Genomic DNA, 17,865 nt, shown 5'->3' with positions numbered 1-17,865 from the left:
GAGGCACGGGTGCTGGCTCCTGTATATGGAAAGGAAAAACTCTGATCCTTTTGGGTGAAACACTGAGGTATTGCGTCACAACATAGCCTATTATCTAAAAAGTTAACTTCAAACACATTTTTGCTAATATAAGCTGTTTAGCTGGTTAAACAAAGGTTCAAGATGGCATCGATAGAGATTGCCGCCCTATTCATGGCTCCTAAGCAACTTTGCAGTATTTAGGTTTTTGTTTTTTCTCACCTTATAGCTCAGAATTTCCTTTGCATTATTACATACAGCTGGAAATAACGTCTGGATATTAGAGCGGCGGTAACTCACCAGCATTCCGACCAGAAATACAACTTGAATTGGACCCTTTGTTCGTACCCCTAAAGGCAATTCCACTTATCCCGGAGCCCGCTCCAAGACGCCTTTGGCGGAAAAGAGGTATTTGGAATAGACTCTTAGTCTGACTGAGGAGGCGTGCATACCACCCACCGCATCCGAGTATATTACTCGCTAATGTTCAGTCCCTGGACAATAACGTAGATGAGCTCAGATTGAGGATGTCCTTCCAGAGAGAAATCAGGGACTGTAACATACTCTGTTATACTGTCCCCGTCCATACAGACAGCTGGGTTCTTAGTACATCTCGCAGACAGGAATAAAGAACTCTCCGGGAATAAGAAAGGCAGAGGTGTATGTTTCATGATAAACTACTCCATGGTGTGATTGCGATAATGCACAGGAACACCTAGAATACCTCAAAATCAAATGCTGGACGCATTACCTCCCGAGAGAATTATCTTCTGTCATCGTCACAGCCCTGTATATTCCCCCTCAAGCCAATTGGAAACCACATATCCCGGGGCCGCATTTTATTGTAGCTGGGGGATTTTAACAAAGAAAATCGGAGGAAAATGCTTTAGAAGTTTTATCAACACATCGCCTGTACCACTCTCACTTCAAAAACTCTCAACCATTGTTACTCTCCCTTCTGGGACGGCTACAAGGCCCTCCTCCACCCTCCATTCAGGCGAATCAGATTACGCCTCCATCCTGCTCCTCCCTTCCTATAGGCAGAAACTCAAACAGGAAGTACCCGTGGTAAGGACTGTTCCATGTTGGTCTGACCAATCGGAATCCATGCTTCAAGATTGTTTTGATCACGCGGACTGGAATATGCTCCGGGTAGCCTCTGAGAATAACATTTAAGTTGACACTGACACGGTGACTGAGTTCATCAGTGTACAGGGGATGTTGTTGCCACTGTGACTATTAAAGCCTACAAAACCAAAAACTGTGGATAGATGGCAGCATTCGTGCAAAACAGTGTAGTTATGCCCTCCATAAGGCAATCAAACAAGCAAAATGTCAGTACAGAGACGAAGTGGAGTTGCAATTCAATGGCTCAGACACGAAACGTATGTGGCAGGTACTCCAGAGAATGACAAATTATAAAGGGAAAACCAGCCACATCGCAGACACAGATGTCTTGCTCCCGGCCCGGGAAACACAGTGACACCAACGCAAGCCACTGCTGCTCCCAAGGACTGTGGGCTCTCGTTCTCCGTGGCCGACGTGAGAAAGACATTTAAACATGTTATCCCTGGCAAGGCTGCCGGCCCAGACGGCATCCCAGACGGCATCCCTAGCCACGTCCTTGGAGCATGGCAGACCAGCTGGCTGGAGTGTTTACAACATATTCAATCTCTCTATATCCCAGTCTATTGTCCCCTCATGCTTCAAGATGTCAACCATTGTTCCTGTACCCAGGAAAGTGAAGGTAACTGAACTAAATGACTATCGCCCAGTAGCACTCACTTCTGTCATCATGAAGTGCTTTGTGAGACTAGTCAATGATCATGTCACCTCAACACTACCCGACACCCTAGACCTACTGCAATTTGCATACCTCAATAGATCTAAGGATGACACAATCACCATCGGACTGCACACTGCCCTATCCCATCTGGACAAGAGGAATACCTATGAAGAATGCTGTTCATTGACTACAGCTCAGCAGTCAACACCATAGTACCCTCCAAACTCATCATTAAGCTTGGGGCACTGGGTCTGAACCCCAACCTGTGCAACTGGGTCCTGGACTTGTTGATAGGCCGTCCCCAGGTGGTAAAGGTAGGCAACAACACCTCCACTACGCTCCCCCCACAAGGGTACATACTCAACCCCCTTCTCTACTCCCTGTTCACCATGACTGCATTGCTACGCATGTCTACAACTCAATCATCCAGTTTGCAGATGACACAACAATGGCCTGATTACCAACAACGATGAGCCAGACTACAGAGAGGTGGTGAGGGCCCTGTCGGACTGGTGCCAGGAAAATAATCTCTCCCTCAACATCAACAAAATGAAGGAGCTGATTATGGACTTCAGGAGACAGAGGGAGTACAACCCCATCCACATCGACGGGACCGCTGTGGAGAATGTGAAAAGCTTAAAGTTCCTCCATACACATCACTGACAATCTGAAATGGTCCAGCCACACAGATAATGTGGTGAAGAAGGTGCAACCTCTTTAACCTCAGGAGGCTGAAGAAATTTGGCTTGACTCATAAGACCCTCACAAACTTTTACAGATGCACGATTGAGAGCATCCTGTCGGGCTGTATCACCACCTGGTACGCCAACTGCACCGTCCGCAACCGCAAGGCACGCCAGAGGTTAGTGCGGTCTGCCCAACGCATCACCAGCGGTACACTACCTGCCCTCCAGGACATCTACAGCAGCCCGGTGTCATAGGAAGGCCAAGAAGGTCTCTCCAGTGAGTGAGGCTGGTCGCCTATTAGCAGATGCTTTTTTAAAGCCTATGTCAGACACTCCAGTGAGTATAATGAGCTCCAATTAGTGTAATTTGCTCAAAATTAGAAGTTGAGAAATAATGTGCATTTGAAATCATTAGAAATAAGATATTCTCCTCTTTTCTGTAGGTATGTAATTAATGTGTTCTGTTGTTGCTAGCGATATTCCTAAAAAACACAAATATTTTTTCCACTTTTTTATTTTATTCAAATTTTTCGCAGACCCCTGCAGGTTGAATGCCCACTATTACAGTCCTATTATATCTGTCTGACCAGGTATACCACTAATACAATCCTAGTATATCTGTCTGGTCAGGTATACCACTAATAAAGTCCTATTATCTCTGTCTGACCAGGTATACCACTAATACAATCCTAGTATATCTGTCTGGTCAGGTATACCACTAATAAAGTCCTATTATCTCTGTCTGACCAGGTATACCACTAATACAATCCTAGTATATCTGTCTGGTCAGGTATACCACTAATAAAGTCCTATTATCTCTGTCTGACCAGGTATACCACCAATAAAGTCCACTATATCTGTCTGACCCGGTATACCACTAATAAAGTCCTATTATCTCTGTCTGACCAGGTATAACGTAAACTCACCCCATTCCGTACAAATGTGCGCAACTGCAACATTCAAACGAGGCTACAAAGAAAACTAATGGGACTGTAGCGACTGTGTTGACTTCAAAATCTGGGGTGTGAACTACGTTTCTATTCAAGCGTTGATCGACATGGTAATGGCTCTATAGTATTGGAGAAAAGTTGAAAAAACGGACCCTCCGTTACATTGTGGCGTGTCATGTCGTAACGTACAGCACGCATAAAGCAACTATTTCTGTCTTACAATCTCTCTCCACCAGGTGTAGCACTTCTCTCATCCTTTAAAAACAAGAAATGGACAGTGACGGGGGTAAGGGGGGGATACCTAGTCATTTATTACGTCATCATTGCATGCGATCATCATTCTCAAAGCCGCTGTTTATTTCTAAGATCACTTTAGCACCGCTTTAAAAACCCGATTCAAATTCGACACAAACCTTCAAATATGTATATAATGACACATTATATAAACTCTTTATAGTGTTTTATTTACATTTTAGAGGCGATAAGGTGATAAGTTGGACAGATCGAGTGAAAAAAAGCAATTTTCCCACACGACATCTGTCCTTCTCACTATCACGCATTAGTTTCGCTTCACCACCCGCCATTTTTAAAAAGACCCGACGGGGCTCATTGCCTGCTTGAATTATGCAGAAACGGGCAGCGTTTAGGTCATGTAATCGATTCTGTTGGAAAGGGGAGAAATTGTACTTTACAATGGTATTGACATTACAGTTGATCTGGAAGTGTTACGTTTTTGTTACGTTTTTGCAGCGCTAAAATAAGGGCAATTGTACGGACCAAGGCGATGTACGAGTTTACGTTACCACTAATAAAGTAATATTATCTCTTGCTGACCAGGTATACCACTAACACAGTCATATTATCTCTGTCTGACCAGGTATACCATTAATAAAGTCCTATTATCTCTGTCTGACCAGGTATACCACTAATAAAGTCCTGTTATACAGTGGGGAGAACAAGTATTTGATACACTGCCGATTTTGCAGGTTTTCCTACTTACAAAGCATGTAGAGGTCTGTAATTTTTATCATAGGTACACTTCAACTGTGAGAGACGGAATCTAAAACAAAAATCCAGAAAATCACATTGTATGATTTTTAAGTAATTAATTTGCATTTTATTGCATGACATAAGTATTTGATACATCAGAAAAGCAGAACTTAATATTTGGTACAGAAACCTTTGTTTGCAATTACAGAGATCATACGTTTCCTGTAGTTCTTGACTAGGTTTGCACACACTGCAGCAGGGATTTTGGCCCACTCCTCCCTACAGATCTTCTCCAGATCCTTCAGGTTTCGGGGCTGTCGCTGGGCAATACGGACTTTCAGCTCCCTCCAAAGATTTTCTATTGGGTTCAGGTCTGGAGACTGGCTAGGCCACTCCAGGACCTTGAGATGCTTCTTACGGAGCCACTCCTTAGTTGCCATGGCTGTGTGCTTCGTGTCGTTGTCATGCTGGAAGACCCAGCCACGACCCATCTTCAATGCTCTTACTGAGGGAAGGAGGTTGTTGGCCAAGATCTCGCGATACATGGCCCCATCCATCCTCCCCTCAATACGGTGCAGTCGTCCTGTCCCCTTTGCAGAAAAGCATCCCCAAAGAATGATGTTTCCACCTCCATGCTTCACGGTTGGGATGGTGTTCTTGGGGTTGTACTCATACTTCTTCTTCCTCCAAACACGGCGAGTGGAGTTAGACCAAAAAGCTCTATTTTTGTCTCATCAGACCACATGACCTTCTCCCATTCCTCCTCTGGATCATCCAGATGGTCATTGGCAAACTTCAGACAGGCCTGGACATGCACTGGCTTAAGCAGGGGGACCTTGCGTGCGCTGCAGGATTTTAATCCATGACGGCGTAGTGTGTTACTAATGGTTTTCTTTGAGACTGTGGTCCCAGCTCTCTTCAGGTCATTGACCAGGTCCTGCCGTGTAGTTCTGGGCTGATCCCTCACCTTCCTCATGATCATTGATGCCCCACGAGGTGAAATCTTGCATGGAGCCCCAGACCGAGGGTGATTGACCGTCATCTTGAACTTCTTCCATTTTCTAATAATTGCGCCAACAGTTGTTTCCTTCTCACCAAGCTGCTTGCCTATTGTCCTGTAGCCCATCCCAGCCTTGTGCAGGTCTACAATTTTATCCCTGATGTCCTTACACAGCTCTCTGGTCTTGGCCATTGTGGAGAGGTTGGAATCTGTTTGATTGTGTGTGGACAGGTGTCTTTTATACAGGTAACGAGTTCAAACAGGTGCAGTTAATACAGGTAATGAGTGGAGAACAGGAGGGCTTCTTAAAGAAAAACTAACAGGTCTGTGAGAGCCGGAATTCTTACTGGTTGGTAGGTGATCAAATACTTATGTCATGCAATAAAATGCAAATTAATTATTTAAAAATCATACAATGTGATTTTCTGGATTTTTGTTTTAGATTCCGTCTCTCACAGTTGAAGTGTACCTATGATAAAAATTACAGACCTCTACATGCTTTGTAAGTAGGAAAACCTGCAAAATCGGCAGTGTATCAAATACTTGTTCTCCCCACTGTATCTGTCTGACCAGGTACACTAAGATGAATACGGCCACCAACATCTACATCTTTAATCTGGCTGTAGGCGACGCCCTTGTGACCACCACAATGCCTTTCCAGAGTACTGACTACCTGATCAACTCCTGGCCCTTCGGAGAGGTAACCCTAACCCCTAACCCCTAACCCCTAACCCCTAACCCTTCCAGAGTACTGACTACCTGCTCAACTCCTGGCCCTCCGGAGAGGTAACCCTAACCCCTAACCCCTAACCCTTCCAGAGTACTGACTACCTGCTCAACTCCTGGCCCTTCGGAGAGGTAACCCTAACCCCTAACCCCTAACCCTTCCAGAGTACTGACTACCTGCTCAACTCCTGGCCCTCCGGAGAGGTAACCCTAACCCCTAACCCCTAACCCTTCCAGAGTACTGACTACTTGCTCCTCGGAGAGGTGGCAGATTACTGTACCTCAACAGCATAATGTGTGGTAGATGACCTAATCTGTCTGTCCTGTGGTGAGCTGATTTGAAATGGCATTAAGCACATTTCTTATGAAAATAATGATCCTCTCCTCCAGGTGGTGTGTAAGGTGTTCATCGGTATTGATTACTACAACATGTTCACCAGTATCTTCACTCTGACCATGATGTCAGTGGATCGATATGTAGCTGTGTGTCACCCGGTCAAGGCTCTGGACTTTAGAACTCCCGTGAAAGCGAAGATCATCAACGTTCTCATCTGGGTTTCATCCTCCGCTGCCGGCATCCCTGCTCTGGTGCTGGGCAGCACACAGAACAACAACGGTACACACACCCACTCACACACATGCACGGACACACATGCGTGAGCACACACACACACAGTCAAATTGATTACCTATTGAATCCGGTCAGTGTGTATGGTTTAGGATTTAGGGGTCGATGTGGGATTATGTCTGTCGAGGAGTAGAGGCTTTGTATGAGAAGTAAAAGTGCATTATGGGTTATTTGAGTTTCAGGGAGACAAATACATATAATGGACCTGTTCACCTCAGCCGCTGAAAGCTGCTGATTGGTCAGTAAGCTGTATAAAGCTTTCTAATTGGTTTATCTGCACTCTGGAACACAGGCAGGACAGACAGAATCGGATAAATAATCATAAAAGTACATGGGACTTGTATAGCTCTTTTCAACTGGTACAGTTATAATATAACATGGTACTTGGTCCCGTGTGGCTCAGTTGGTAGAGCATGGCGCTTGCAACGCCAGGGTTGTGGGTTCATTCCCCACGGGGGGACCAGGATGAATATGTATGAACTTTCCAATTTGTAAGTCGCTCTGGATAAGAGCGTCAGCTAAATGACTTAAATGTAAATGTAAATGTACTTACAGTTAAAGTCAGAAGTTTACATACACCTTAGCCAAATACATTTAAAATCAGTTTTTCACAATTCCTGACATTTAATCCTAGTAAAAATTCCCTGTCTTAGGTCAGTTAGGATCACCACTTTATTTAAGAATGTGAAATGTCAGAATAATAGTAGAGAGAATGATTTTTTCAGCTTTTATTTCTTTCATCACATTCCCAGAAGGTCAGAAGTTTACATACACTCAATTAGTATTTGTTAGCATTGCCTTTAAATTCATTTAACTTGGGTCAAACCTTTCAGGTAGCCTGCCACAAGCTTCCCACAAAAAATTGGGGGAATTTTGTCCCATTTCTCCTGACAGAGCTGGTGTAACTGAGTCAGGTTTGTAGGCCTCCTTGCTCACACATGCTTTTTAAGTTCTGCCCAAACATTTTCTATAGGCTTTGTGATGGCCACTCCAATACCTTGACTTTGTTGTCTTGAAGCCATTTTGCCACAACTTTGGAAGTATGCTTGGGGTCATTGTCCATTTGGAAGACCCATTTGCCACCAAGCTTTAACTTCCTGACTGATGTCTTGAGATGTTGCTTTAACATATCCACATAATTTTCCTTCCTCATGATCTATTCCTTGATCTATTCCTCTATTCCTGTGAACTAACAAACTATCATGGTCCAAACACACCAAGACAGTTGTGAAGAGGACACAACAAAGCCTATTCCCCCTCAGGAGACTGAAAAGATTTGGCATGGGTCCTCAGATCCTCAAAAAGTTATACGACTGCACCATCGAGAGCATCCTGACTGGTTGCATCACTGCCTGATATGGCAACAGCTCGGCCTCCGACCACAAGGCACTACAGAGGGTAGTGGGTACGGCCTAGTACATCACTGGGGCCAAGTTTCCTGCCATTCAGGACCTCTATACCAGGCGGCGTCAGAGAAAGGCCCTAAAAATGGTCAAAGATTCCAGCCGCCCCAGTCATAGATTGTTCTCTGCTAAAGCACAGAAAGCGGTACCGGAGCGCCATGTCTAGGTCCAAAAGGCGTAACAGCTTCTACCCCCAAGCCATAAGACTCCTGAACAGCTAATCAAATGGCTACCCAGACTATCTGCATTGCCCCCCCCCCCCCCCCCCCTCTTTTACGCTGCTGCTATTATCTATGCATAGTCACTTTAATAACTCTACCTACATGTACATATTACCTCAATTACCTCGACGTACCAGTACACCCGCACATTGACTCTGTACCGGTACCCCCTGTATATAGTCTCGCTATTGTTATTTTACTACTTATCATGAATTATTTGTTACTTTTATTTTTTATTTATCAATTTTTTACTTAACACTTATTTTTCTTAAAACTGCATTGTTGGTTAAAGGCTTGTAAGTAAGCATTTCACTGAAAGGTCTACACATGTTGTATTCGGTGCATGTGACAAATACAATTCGATTTTATTTGGACCTGGGGATGACGTGGTGGCACGGAGTGAGGGTGTGGGTTGATAGGTAAGAAGAAGTTCTGAGATGTAAGGGGGGGGGGGGCAAGGTGGTGAACGGCTTTGTAGGGCAGAAGGAGGATCTTGTAATCAATGCGTTGGGAGACAGGGGAGTTCATGGAGGACGGGGGTGATGTCAAATCAAATCAAATTTCATTTGTCACATGCACGTGATTAGCAGATGTTTTTGCGGGTGTAGCGAAATGCTTGTGCTTCTAGCTCTGGCAGTGCAGTAATATCTAACAAGTAATATCTAACAAATTACACAACATATACCCAATACACACAAATCTAAGTAGGAATGAATTAAGACTATATACATATGGACGAGCGATATCAGAGCGGAACGGACTAGGATACCGTAGACTAGTATGGAATACAGTATATACATATGAGATGAGTAATGCCAGATATGTAAACATTATTAAAGTGACTAAGATATCGTAGAATCGTATAGAATACAGTAAATACATATGAGATGAGTAATGCAAGATATGTAAACATTATTAAAGTGACTAGTGTTCCATTCCTTAAAGTGGCCAGTGATTTCTAGTCTATGCCTGTAGGCATCAGCCTCTAATGTGCTAGTGATGGCTGTTTAACAGTCTGATGGCCTTGAGATAGAAGCTGTTTTTCTAGAGAGAGAGACTGACTGAGACTGATGCACCTGTACTGACCTCGCCTTCTTAGAGGAGACAGCATATTTTAAATAGCTCTGGCGGCAGAAACAAAACAAACTTTTTGTTTTAAATAGCTCTGGCGGCAGAAACAAAACTCTACCTAATAATCTTTCTGGCCTGCCTGTGACATCGGGTGTTGTAGGTGTCCTGGAGGGCGGGTAGTTTGCCCCCGGTAATGCGTTGGGCAGTCCGCCCCACCCTCTGGAGCGCCTTGCGGTTGCAGGCGGTGCAGTTGCCGTACCAGGTGGTGATATAGCCCGACAGGAAGATTTCAATTGTGCACCTGTAAAAGTTTGTGAGGGTTTTAGGTGACAAGCCAAATTTCTTCAGCCTCCTAAGGTTGAAGAGGCTCTGTTGCGCCTTCTTCACCACACTGGCTGTGTTAGTGGTCCATTTCAGTTTGTCAGTGATGTGAGGATCAGGATGAGGATAAGCAGAGTGGAGGTGATGTTTCCTACCTTCACCACCTGGGGGCGGCCCGTCAGGAAGTGGTGCCAGAACTTGGTGTGGGCGAGGTGTTGGGCTTCAGTAATATGAGTTAGGTTGAGGTCAGACAGTGGGAACAGGGAGGAGGTAATATGAGTTAGGTTGAGGTCAGACAGTGGGAACAGGGAGGAGGTAATATGAGTTAGGTTGAGGTCAGACTGTGGGAACAGAGAGAAGGTAATATGAGTTAGGTTGAGGTCAGACAGTGGGAACAGGGAGGAGGTAATATGAGTTAGGTTGAGGTCAGACAGTGGGAACAGGGAGGAGGTAATATGAGTTAGGTTGAGGTCAGACAGTGGGAACAGGGAGGGTGTCAGACAGTGGGAACAGGGAGGAGGTAATATGAGTTAGGTTGAGGTCAGACAGTGGGAACAGGGAGGAGGTAATATGAGTTAGGTTGAGGTCAGACAGTGGGAACAGGGAGGGGTAACGTGAGTTAGGTTGAGGTCAGACTGTGGGAACAGGGAGGAGGTAATGTGAGTTAGGTTGAGGTCAGACAGAGCAGATGAGGTCTAGTATGTGTCCCTTGATGTGAACATTGAAATCAGAGGCAAGTTTTGGGTTTGATAAGTCCTCGTGAATATTCATATCACCAAGCAACAGACAGCGGGAGGAGAGTGGTACAGCAATGGTGATGTGGGACAGCAATGAATGACTCATTAGCTTTAGGAGGACCGTACACAAGTAGAGTGGTCATGGAGCAAGATGATTTGTAAACAATGTATTCAAATGAGGAGACAGTAGTGAGAGACAGTTCAGTTATTTTGATTTTAGAGTTTAGCATGGTTAAAAGAAAATGAATCCCAAGGTTGTTTCTTGTCAATACACCAGACCACTGTCAATACACCAGACCATTGTCTATGTACCAGACCACTGTCAATACACCAGACCATTGTCTATGTACCAGACCACTGTCTATACACCAGACCATTGTCTATGTACCAGACCACTGTCAATACACCAGACCATTGTCTATGTACCAGACCACTGTCAATACACCAGACCACTGTCTATGTACCAGACCACTGTCAATACACCAGACCACTGTCTATGTACCAGACCACTGTCAATACACCAGACCATTATCTATGTACCAGACCACTGTCAATACACCAGACCACTGTCTAACTGATACACCAGTTAGATTTAGGGTTAATTTGTGTTATTTAGGGTTAGTTAGGGATAATGTTTTTGTGATATCTCTAGGTTAGGGTTAGTTAGGGATAATGGTATTGTGATATCTCTAGGTTAGGGATAATGTTATTGTGATATATCTAGGTTAGGGTTAGTTAGGGATAATGTTATTGTTATATCTCTAGGTTAGGGTTAGTTAGGGATAATGTTATTGTGATATCTCTAGGTTAGGTTTAGTTAGGGATAATGTTATTGTGATATCTCTAGGTTAGGGATAATGGTATTGTGATATCTCTAGGTTAGGGTTAGTTAGGGATAATGTTATTGTTATATCTCTAGGTTAGGGTTAGTTAGGGATAATGTTATTGTGATATCTCTAGGTTAGGGTTAGTTAGGGATAATGTTATTGTTATATCTCTAGGTTAGGGTTAGTTAGGGATAATGTTATTGTGATATCTCTAGGTTAGGGTTAGTTAGGGATAATGTTATTGTTATATCTCTAGGTTAGGGTTAGTTAGGGATAATGTTATTGTGATATCTCTAGGTTAGGGTTAGTTAGGGATAATGTTATTGTTATATCTCTAGGTTAGGGTTAGTTAGGGATAATGTTATTGTGATATCTCTAGGTTAGGGTTAGTTAGGGATAATGTTATTGTTATATCTCTAGGTTAGGGTTAGTTAGGGATAATGGTATTGTGATATCTCTAGGTTAGGGTTAGTTAGGGATAATGTTATTGTGATATCTCTAGGTTAGGGTTAGTTAGGGATAATGTTATTGTGATATCTCTAGGTTAGGGTTAGTTAGGGATAATGGTATTGTGATATCTCTAGGTTAGGGTTAGTTAGGGATAATGTTATTGTGATATCTCTAGGTTAGGGTTAGTTAGGGATAATGTTATTGTGATATCTCTAGGTTAGGGTTAGTTAGGGATAATGGTATTGTGATATCTCTAGGTTAGGGTTAGTTAGGGATAATGTTATTGTGATATCTCTAGGTTAGGGTTAGTTAGGGATAATGTTATTGTGATATCTCTAGGTTAGGGTTAGTTAGGGATAATGGTATTGTGATATCTCTAGGTTAGGGATAATGTTATTGTTATATCTCCAGGTACTACAGAGTGTGCCCTCCAGTTCCCTGACCCCTATCTCTACTGGGACACAGTGATGAAGATCTGTGTGTTCATCTTCGGCTTCGTGGCACCCCTCCTCATCGTCAGTGTGTGTTATACCCTCATGGTTCTGCGTCTGAAGAGCGTGCGGCTGCTCTCCGGGTCCCCGGAGAAGGACCGGAACCTGCGGCGGATCACCCGGCTGGTTCTGGTGGTGGTAGCAGTGTTCATAGTCTGCTGGACGCCTATCCACATCTTTATCCTGGTTAAGATGCTGGCGCCCCCCGGTGGCGTCCTCGAGACCACGCCCGTCATGGCAGCCTACTTCTTCTGCGTTGCCCTAGGTTACACCAACAGCAGCCTCAACCCCATTCTCTACGCCTTCCTGGATGAGAACTTCAAACGCTGCTTCAGGGACTTCTGCTACCCAGGGGGGAGGGGGGCAGGGGGGGACAGCCAGGGGGGGAGTCGAGTGAGGAGCACGTTGAGGAGCTACACCTGTCCACCTAGGGCTCGGGGGCAGGGTGGAGGCCAGGGGGGACAGAGGGCGGGGAAGGCCTGTATGACTAGCGGTGGAGCTGGAACAGTCCTCCCTTAACTCCCACGGCAGAGATGACTCTAACGGGTTGGCTCAGATCACATCGTCGGGAGATTATTACAGCACCGTCTTCTGATGTGTTCATCTAGAGCAGTACATCCTTCACCTCACCACCGCTAACTTAACCTGACCCAGTCCTAAAGAGACCCAGGTCACCTCTTCTGAGGGACAGCAGTACATCCTTCACCTCACCACCGCTAACTTAACCTGACCCAATCCTAAAGAGACCCAGGTCACCTCTTCTGAGGGACAGCAGTACATCCTTCACTTCACCACCGCTAACTTAACCTGACCCAGTCCTAAAGAGACCCAGGTCACCTCTTCTGAGGGACAGCAGTACATCCTTCACCTCACCACCGCTAACTTAACCTGACCCAGTCCTAAAGAGACCCAGGTCACCTCTTCTGAGGGACAGCAGTACATCCTTCACCTCACCACCGCTATCTTAACCTGACCCAGTCCTAAAGAGACCCAGGTCACCTCTTCTGAGGGACAGCAGTACATCCTTCACCTCACCACCGCTATCTTAACCTGACCCAATCCTAAAGAGACCCAGGTCACCTCTTCTGAGGGACAGCAGTACATCCTTCACCTCACCACCGCTATCTTAACCTGACCCAATCCTAAAGAGACCCAGGTCACCTCTTCTGAGGGACAGCAGTACATCCTTCACCTCACCACCGCTATCTTAACCTGACCCAGTCCTAAAGAGACCCAGGTCACCTCTTCTGAGGGACAGCAGTACATCCTTCCCCTCACCAATGCTAACTAATGTTCAGTCCCAGTTGATAGAGGTGACCTACTCAGATGGCTGTAGAAAATGAGCAGGTTTTCCAGAAATCCTGGTTGGAAGATTTAGCATTTCTTGCTTAATTCCTCCTGATTCCGGGGAATCTCCAACCGGGATTTCTGGGAAACCTGCTAATTTTCTACAGCCACCTGAGTAGGTCACCTCTATCAACTGAGACTGAACATTAGTTCCCTTCCTGTTAGTACAGAGTGAAAAGCGAGACAAAGTCAACCATTCGTTTTTCACTAGTCAATGTGTTCAGACCAGTCTTCTGTTCCTTTACTAGTCCTTAGATCTAGGGTTCTGAAAGACACTCTACTCCACTTCAACCAAGAGAATAATCTCTCCAGCTTCATGAAGTGATGATACTAACACCACATTGGGATAAAAAAAAGCACAGTGTTTGACCAGTTGAAATACTGTACTCTCTAAGGTTTGGCCGCTTGTGTAACCTTTATTTATCTAGGCAAGTCAGTTAAGAACAAATTCTTATTTACAATGATGGCCTAAACCGGCCAAACCCGGACGATGCTGGGCCAATTGTGCGCCGCCCTATGGGACTCCCAATCACGGCCGGTTTTGATACAGCCTACATTCGAACCAGGGTGTCTGTAGTGACGCCTCAAGCAGTGAGTATCACAACCGGCCGTGATTGGGAGTCCCATAGTGAGATGCAGTGCCTTAGACCACTGCTCCACTCGGGAGCCCTTGACCAGTTGAAGTACTGTAATCTCTAAGGATCATTCTTTATTTCAAGGTCAATGTGGAACCATCCTGTGTATCTAGACCAGGGCTCTCCGACCCTGTTCCTGGAGAGGTACCGTCCTGTAACTTTTCACTCCAACCCTGATCAACCGCATCTGATTCTAATAATTAGCTGGTTGATAAACTGAATCAGGTTAGTTACAACTGGGGTTGGAGTTAAAACCTACAGGAGGGTATCTCTCTAGGAACAGGGTTGGAGTTAAAACCTACAGGATGGTAGCTCTCTAGGAACAGGGTTGGAGTTAAAACCTACAGGAGGGTCTCTCTCCAGGAACAGGGTTGGGGTTAAAACCTACAGGATGGTTTCTCACCAGTAACAGGGTTGGAGTTAAAACCTACAGGATGGTTTCTCTCCAGTAACAGGGATGGAGAGCCCTGATCTATACTCATGTTGTCAACGGTCAGTGGGTTCGCATTACTGTAATGCTATGCTATGGATTGTAAACTGTAAGTTTAGATAGATCGATCAGTTATATTTGTTAGCTTCTGTTGAAATACTAATTAAAATCGTGACAGAATGTAAACATTCATTTGAGACGACTACAAGGATTTAGTGTGAGCTTATCTTGTAATCAGTGTATAAAGGCTAGTGTTTCTGTTTGATGCAGCTCAACATACAGTTAGAGGATTTAGTATACAGAAAATATGTGTCTTAAAAAAACTATATTGACATATCTGTTCATCTAAAATTTGTTTCAATCAACATATTTGGTGTTTCTACCCGTTGTGTTGTCAGTCAGTGATGTCTGAAAATGAGGTGTTTTTAAGAACATCAACCATTTGTGTTGCCTATCTCATCGTTCACTTGTCTACCATCGTAGTTTCCACCCACCAGGGAAAAGATAACCTGACATAAAACATATAGTATGAACAGAAAGCAGACATGTTTGTTTTGACTGTCTATACTAATATGTGTAGTAGTTCTATCTGAGAAAAATATATATATATTACAATTTAAAACAATTCTGAGAGCCTAACAGGCCAGAACTATGAACTACGTAGGCCTCTTAAGAATCGGCCCCTTTTTTCAAATTTTCGCCTAAAATGACATACCCAAATCTAACTGCCTGTAGCTCAGGACCTGAAGCAAGAATATGTATATTATTGGTACCATTTGAAAGGAAACACTTTGAAGTTTGTTGAAATGTGAAATTAATGTAGGAGAATATAACACATTAGATCTGGTGAAAGATAATACAAACAAAAAAACATGCATTTTTGAAATGCAGGAGAAAGGCCATAATGTATTATTGCAGGTTAGGCGCAATTTAGATTTTGCCCTCTAGATGGCCGCAGTGTGTGTGCAAAGTTTCAGATTGATCCAGTGAAGCATTTCAATCCTGGACAATATTTTGTATCAAGTCTGCCCAAATGTGCAGGATTGGTCAATTGATACCTTTTCAATCAATCAATCAAATGTATTTATAAAGCCCTTTTTACATCAGCCTATGTCACAAAGGGCTATACAAAAATGTGGGTGGGTGTGGAGCCAGACACAGCAAGTGTTCAAACTGCAGTACCCAGTTCCTACATTTGAGTATAAAAATTGATTTTATCAAACAAAACTATGCTACATTTTATCTCTGGGACCCTCAGGATGACAAATCAGAGCCAGATTACTGAATGTAAGTATATTATTTACCTTCAGAGGTGAATGTACCAAACCAGTTGCCGTGATACATTTTTGTTGTTGTTGTGTACTCTCCTCAAACAATAGAATGGTATTCTTTCACTGTAATAGCTACTGTAAATTGGACAGTGCAGTTAGATTAACAAGAAGTGAAGCTTTCTACCTATATAAGACATGTCTATGTCCTGGGAAATTTTCTTGTTACTTACAATGTCATGCTAATCACATTAGCGCACGCTAGCTCAACCATCTCGGTGGAGGGACACCGATCCCGTAGAGAGTCATGTCCAGGTCCTTGTATTTGTCATGGTGTTTCGTTTCATAGCGTCGTTGTACTCCTTACTTACAGCCACGTTGACTCCACAAACAAGACAAACAGGTTTGTCTTTTACATATGTAAACAGACATTCTGCCTCCCACTTGTCCAGAAAGCTCCTGTTTTCTGCCTTTCTTTTCGCCATTTTTGGGAAGGGATAGCGCGCTGACAGTTGTAGCGTCTATGTTGCTATGACTAGAGAGGGCGTTTCTGGGTCCTGTCCTGATTGGCGCGCGAAAACAACAGCAGAGCATTATGGGATTCGTAGTATTAGCGGTGAATGCGCTGTATAATACCGGCGGGCCAGCTCTAGTAGTAATTTGGTATTGTCTCGCGGGCCAAATATAATTACCCCGCGGGCCAAATTTGGCCCGCGGGCCAGAGTTTGACACCCATGCCGTAGAGGTTACACTGTCTAGTTCTGTTCCTACTCTTTATGATATTAATATGATGCATTTCTTTCAGTCAATATTGGTGAATATATTGAATCATGCTGTTTTCACTATTAACATGTTCAATAGTAGTGAAGTTATTGTAGCAGAATTTGAACCCGTTTGACGTGTTTAGAGTCTTGACACGAAGTGATGTGTGTTGTCATGGCTCAGTCCTGGACCTGGGGAACCACTGTGTCCGACACTCGTTCATTCAAGTTGCACTTCATTCCTTTTATAGGACTTTATAGTACTACTTTTGACCAGGTCCCAAAACACTCTGTTCAGAAGTAGTGCACTATATAGGGAATAGGCAGCCATTTGGGACACAACTAGTTGTCACTATATAGGGAATAGGCAGCCATTTGGGACACAACTAGTTGTCACTATATAGGGAATAGGCAGCCATTTGGGACACAACTAGTTGTCACTATATAGGGAGTAGGCAGCCATTTGGGACACAACTAGTTGTCACTATATAGGGAATAGGCAGCCATTTGGGACACAACTAGTTGTCACTATATAGGGAATAGGCAGCCATTTGGGACACAACTAGTTGTCACTATATAGGGAGTAGGCAGCCATTTGGGACACAACTAGTTGTCACTATATAGGGAATAGGCAGCCATTTGGGACACAACTAGTTGTCACTATATAGGGAATAGGCAGCCATTTGGGACACAACTAGTTGTCACTATATAGGGAATAGGCAGCCATTTGGGACACAACTAGTTGTCACTATATAGGGAATAGACAGCCATTTGGGACACAACTAGTTGTCACTATATAGGGAATAGGCAGCCATTTGGGACACAACTAGTTGTCACTATATAGGGAATAGGCAGCCATTTGGGACACAACTAGTTGTCACTATATAGGGAATAGGATGCAGATGGTTGTCATTCCACGTGGTTCCTGTGGTGAAGTCCAATATACAAAGTGGATGTCCAGAAACAGGTTGAGCAACACTGTGTATTGTAATGTTTACTATCTATTTTGTATCTGTTTGCTGGAAGCTTTGAATGTCAACACACAGTTCCACACAGACACAATAAAGACAATGTGTGATGATATTGTCAACGTGTTATCTTCGTGCTGTATTAGAAGAG

The 17,865-nt window shown here is 44.0% G+C and overlaps 1 protein-coding gene across 1 annotated transcript in view; it reads left to right on the top strand.

The window, feature by feature from the left end:
• oprk1 (opioid receptor, kappa 1) overlaps positions 1-13,619 on the top strand; it is a 26,004-nt gene extending 12,385 nt beyond the window's left edge. The window contains 4 exon segments of the mRNA XM_071360606.1: positions 6,004-6,130; positions 6,547-6,772; positions 12,226-12,749; positions 12,751-13,619. Of these exon segments, the coding sequence (XP_071216707.1) occupies positions 6,004-6,130; positions 6,547-6,772; positions 12,226-12,749; positions 12,751-12,792 (919 nt within the window). The 3' untranslated portion in view covers positions 12,793-13,619.
• The last annotated feature ends 4,246 nt before the right edge of the window (positions 13,620-17,865 follow it).

Source organism: Salvelinus alpinus, chromosome 23 (genome assembly GCF_045679555.1).
Source record: "Salvelinus alpinus chromosome 23, SLU_Salpinus.1, whole genome shotgun sequence".
NCBI lineage: Eukaryota > Metazoa > Chordata > Actinopteri > Salmoniformes > Salmonidae > Salvelinus > Salvelinus alpinus.
The sequence above is the reverse complement of the archived record's forward strand: the minus strand, read 5'-3'. Positions and strand labels throughout refer to the sequence as shown.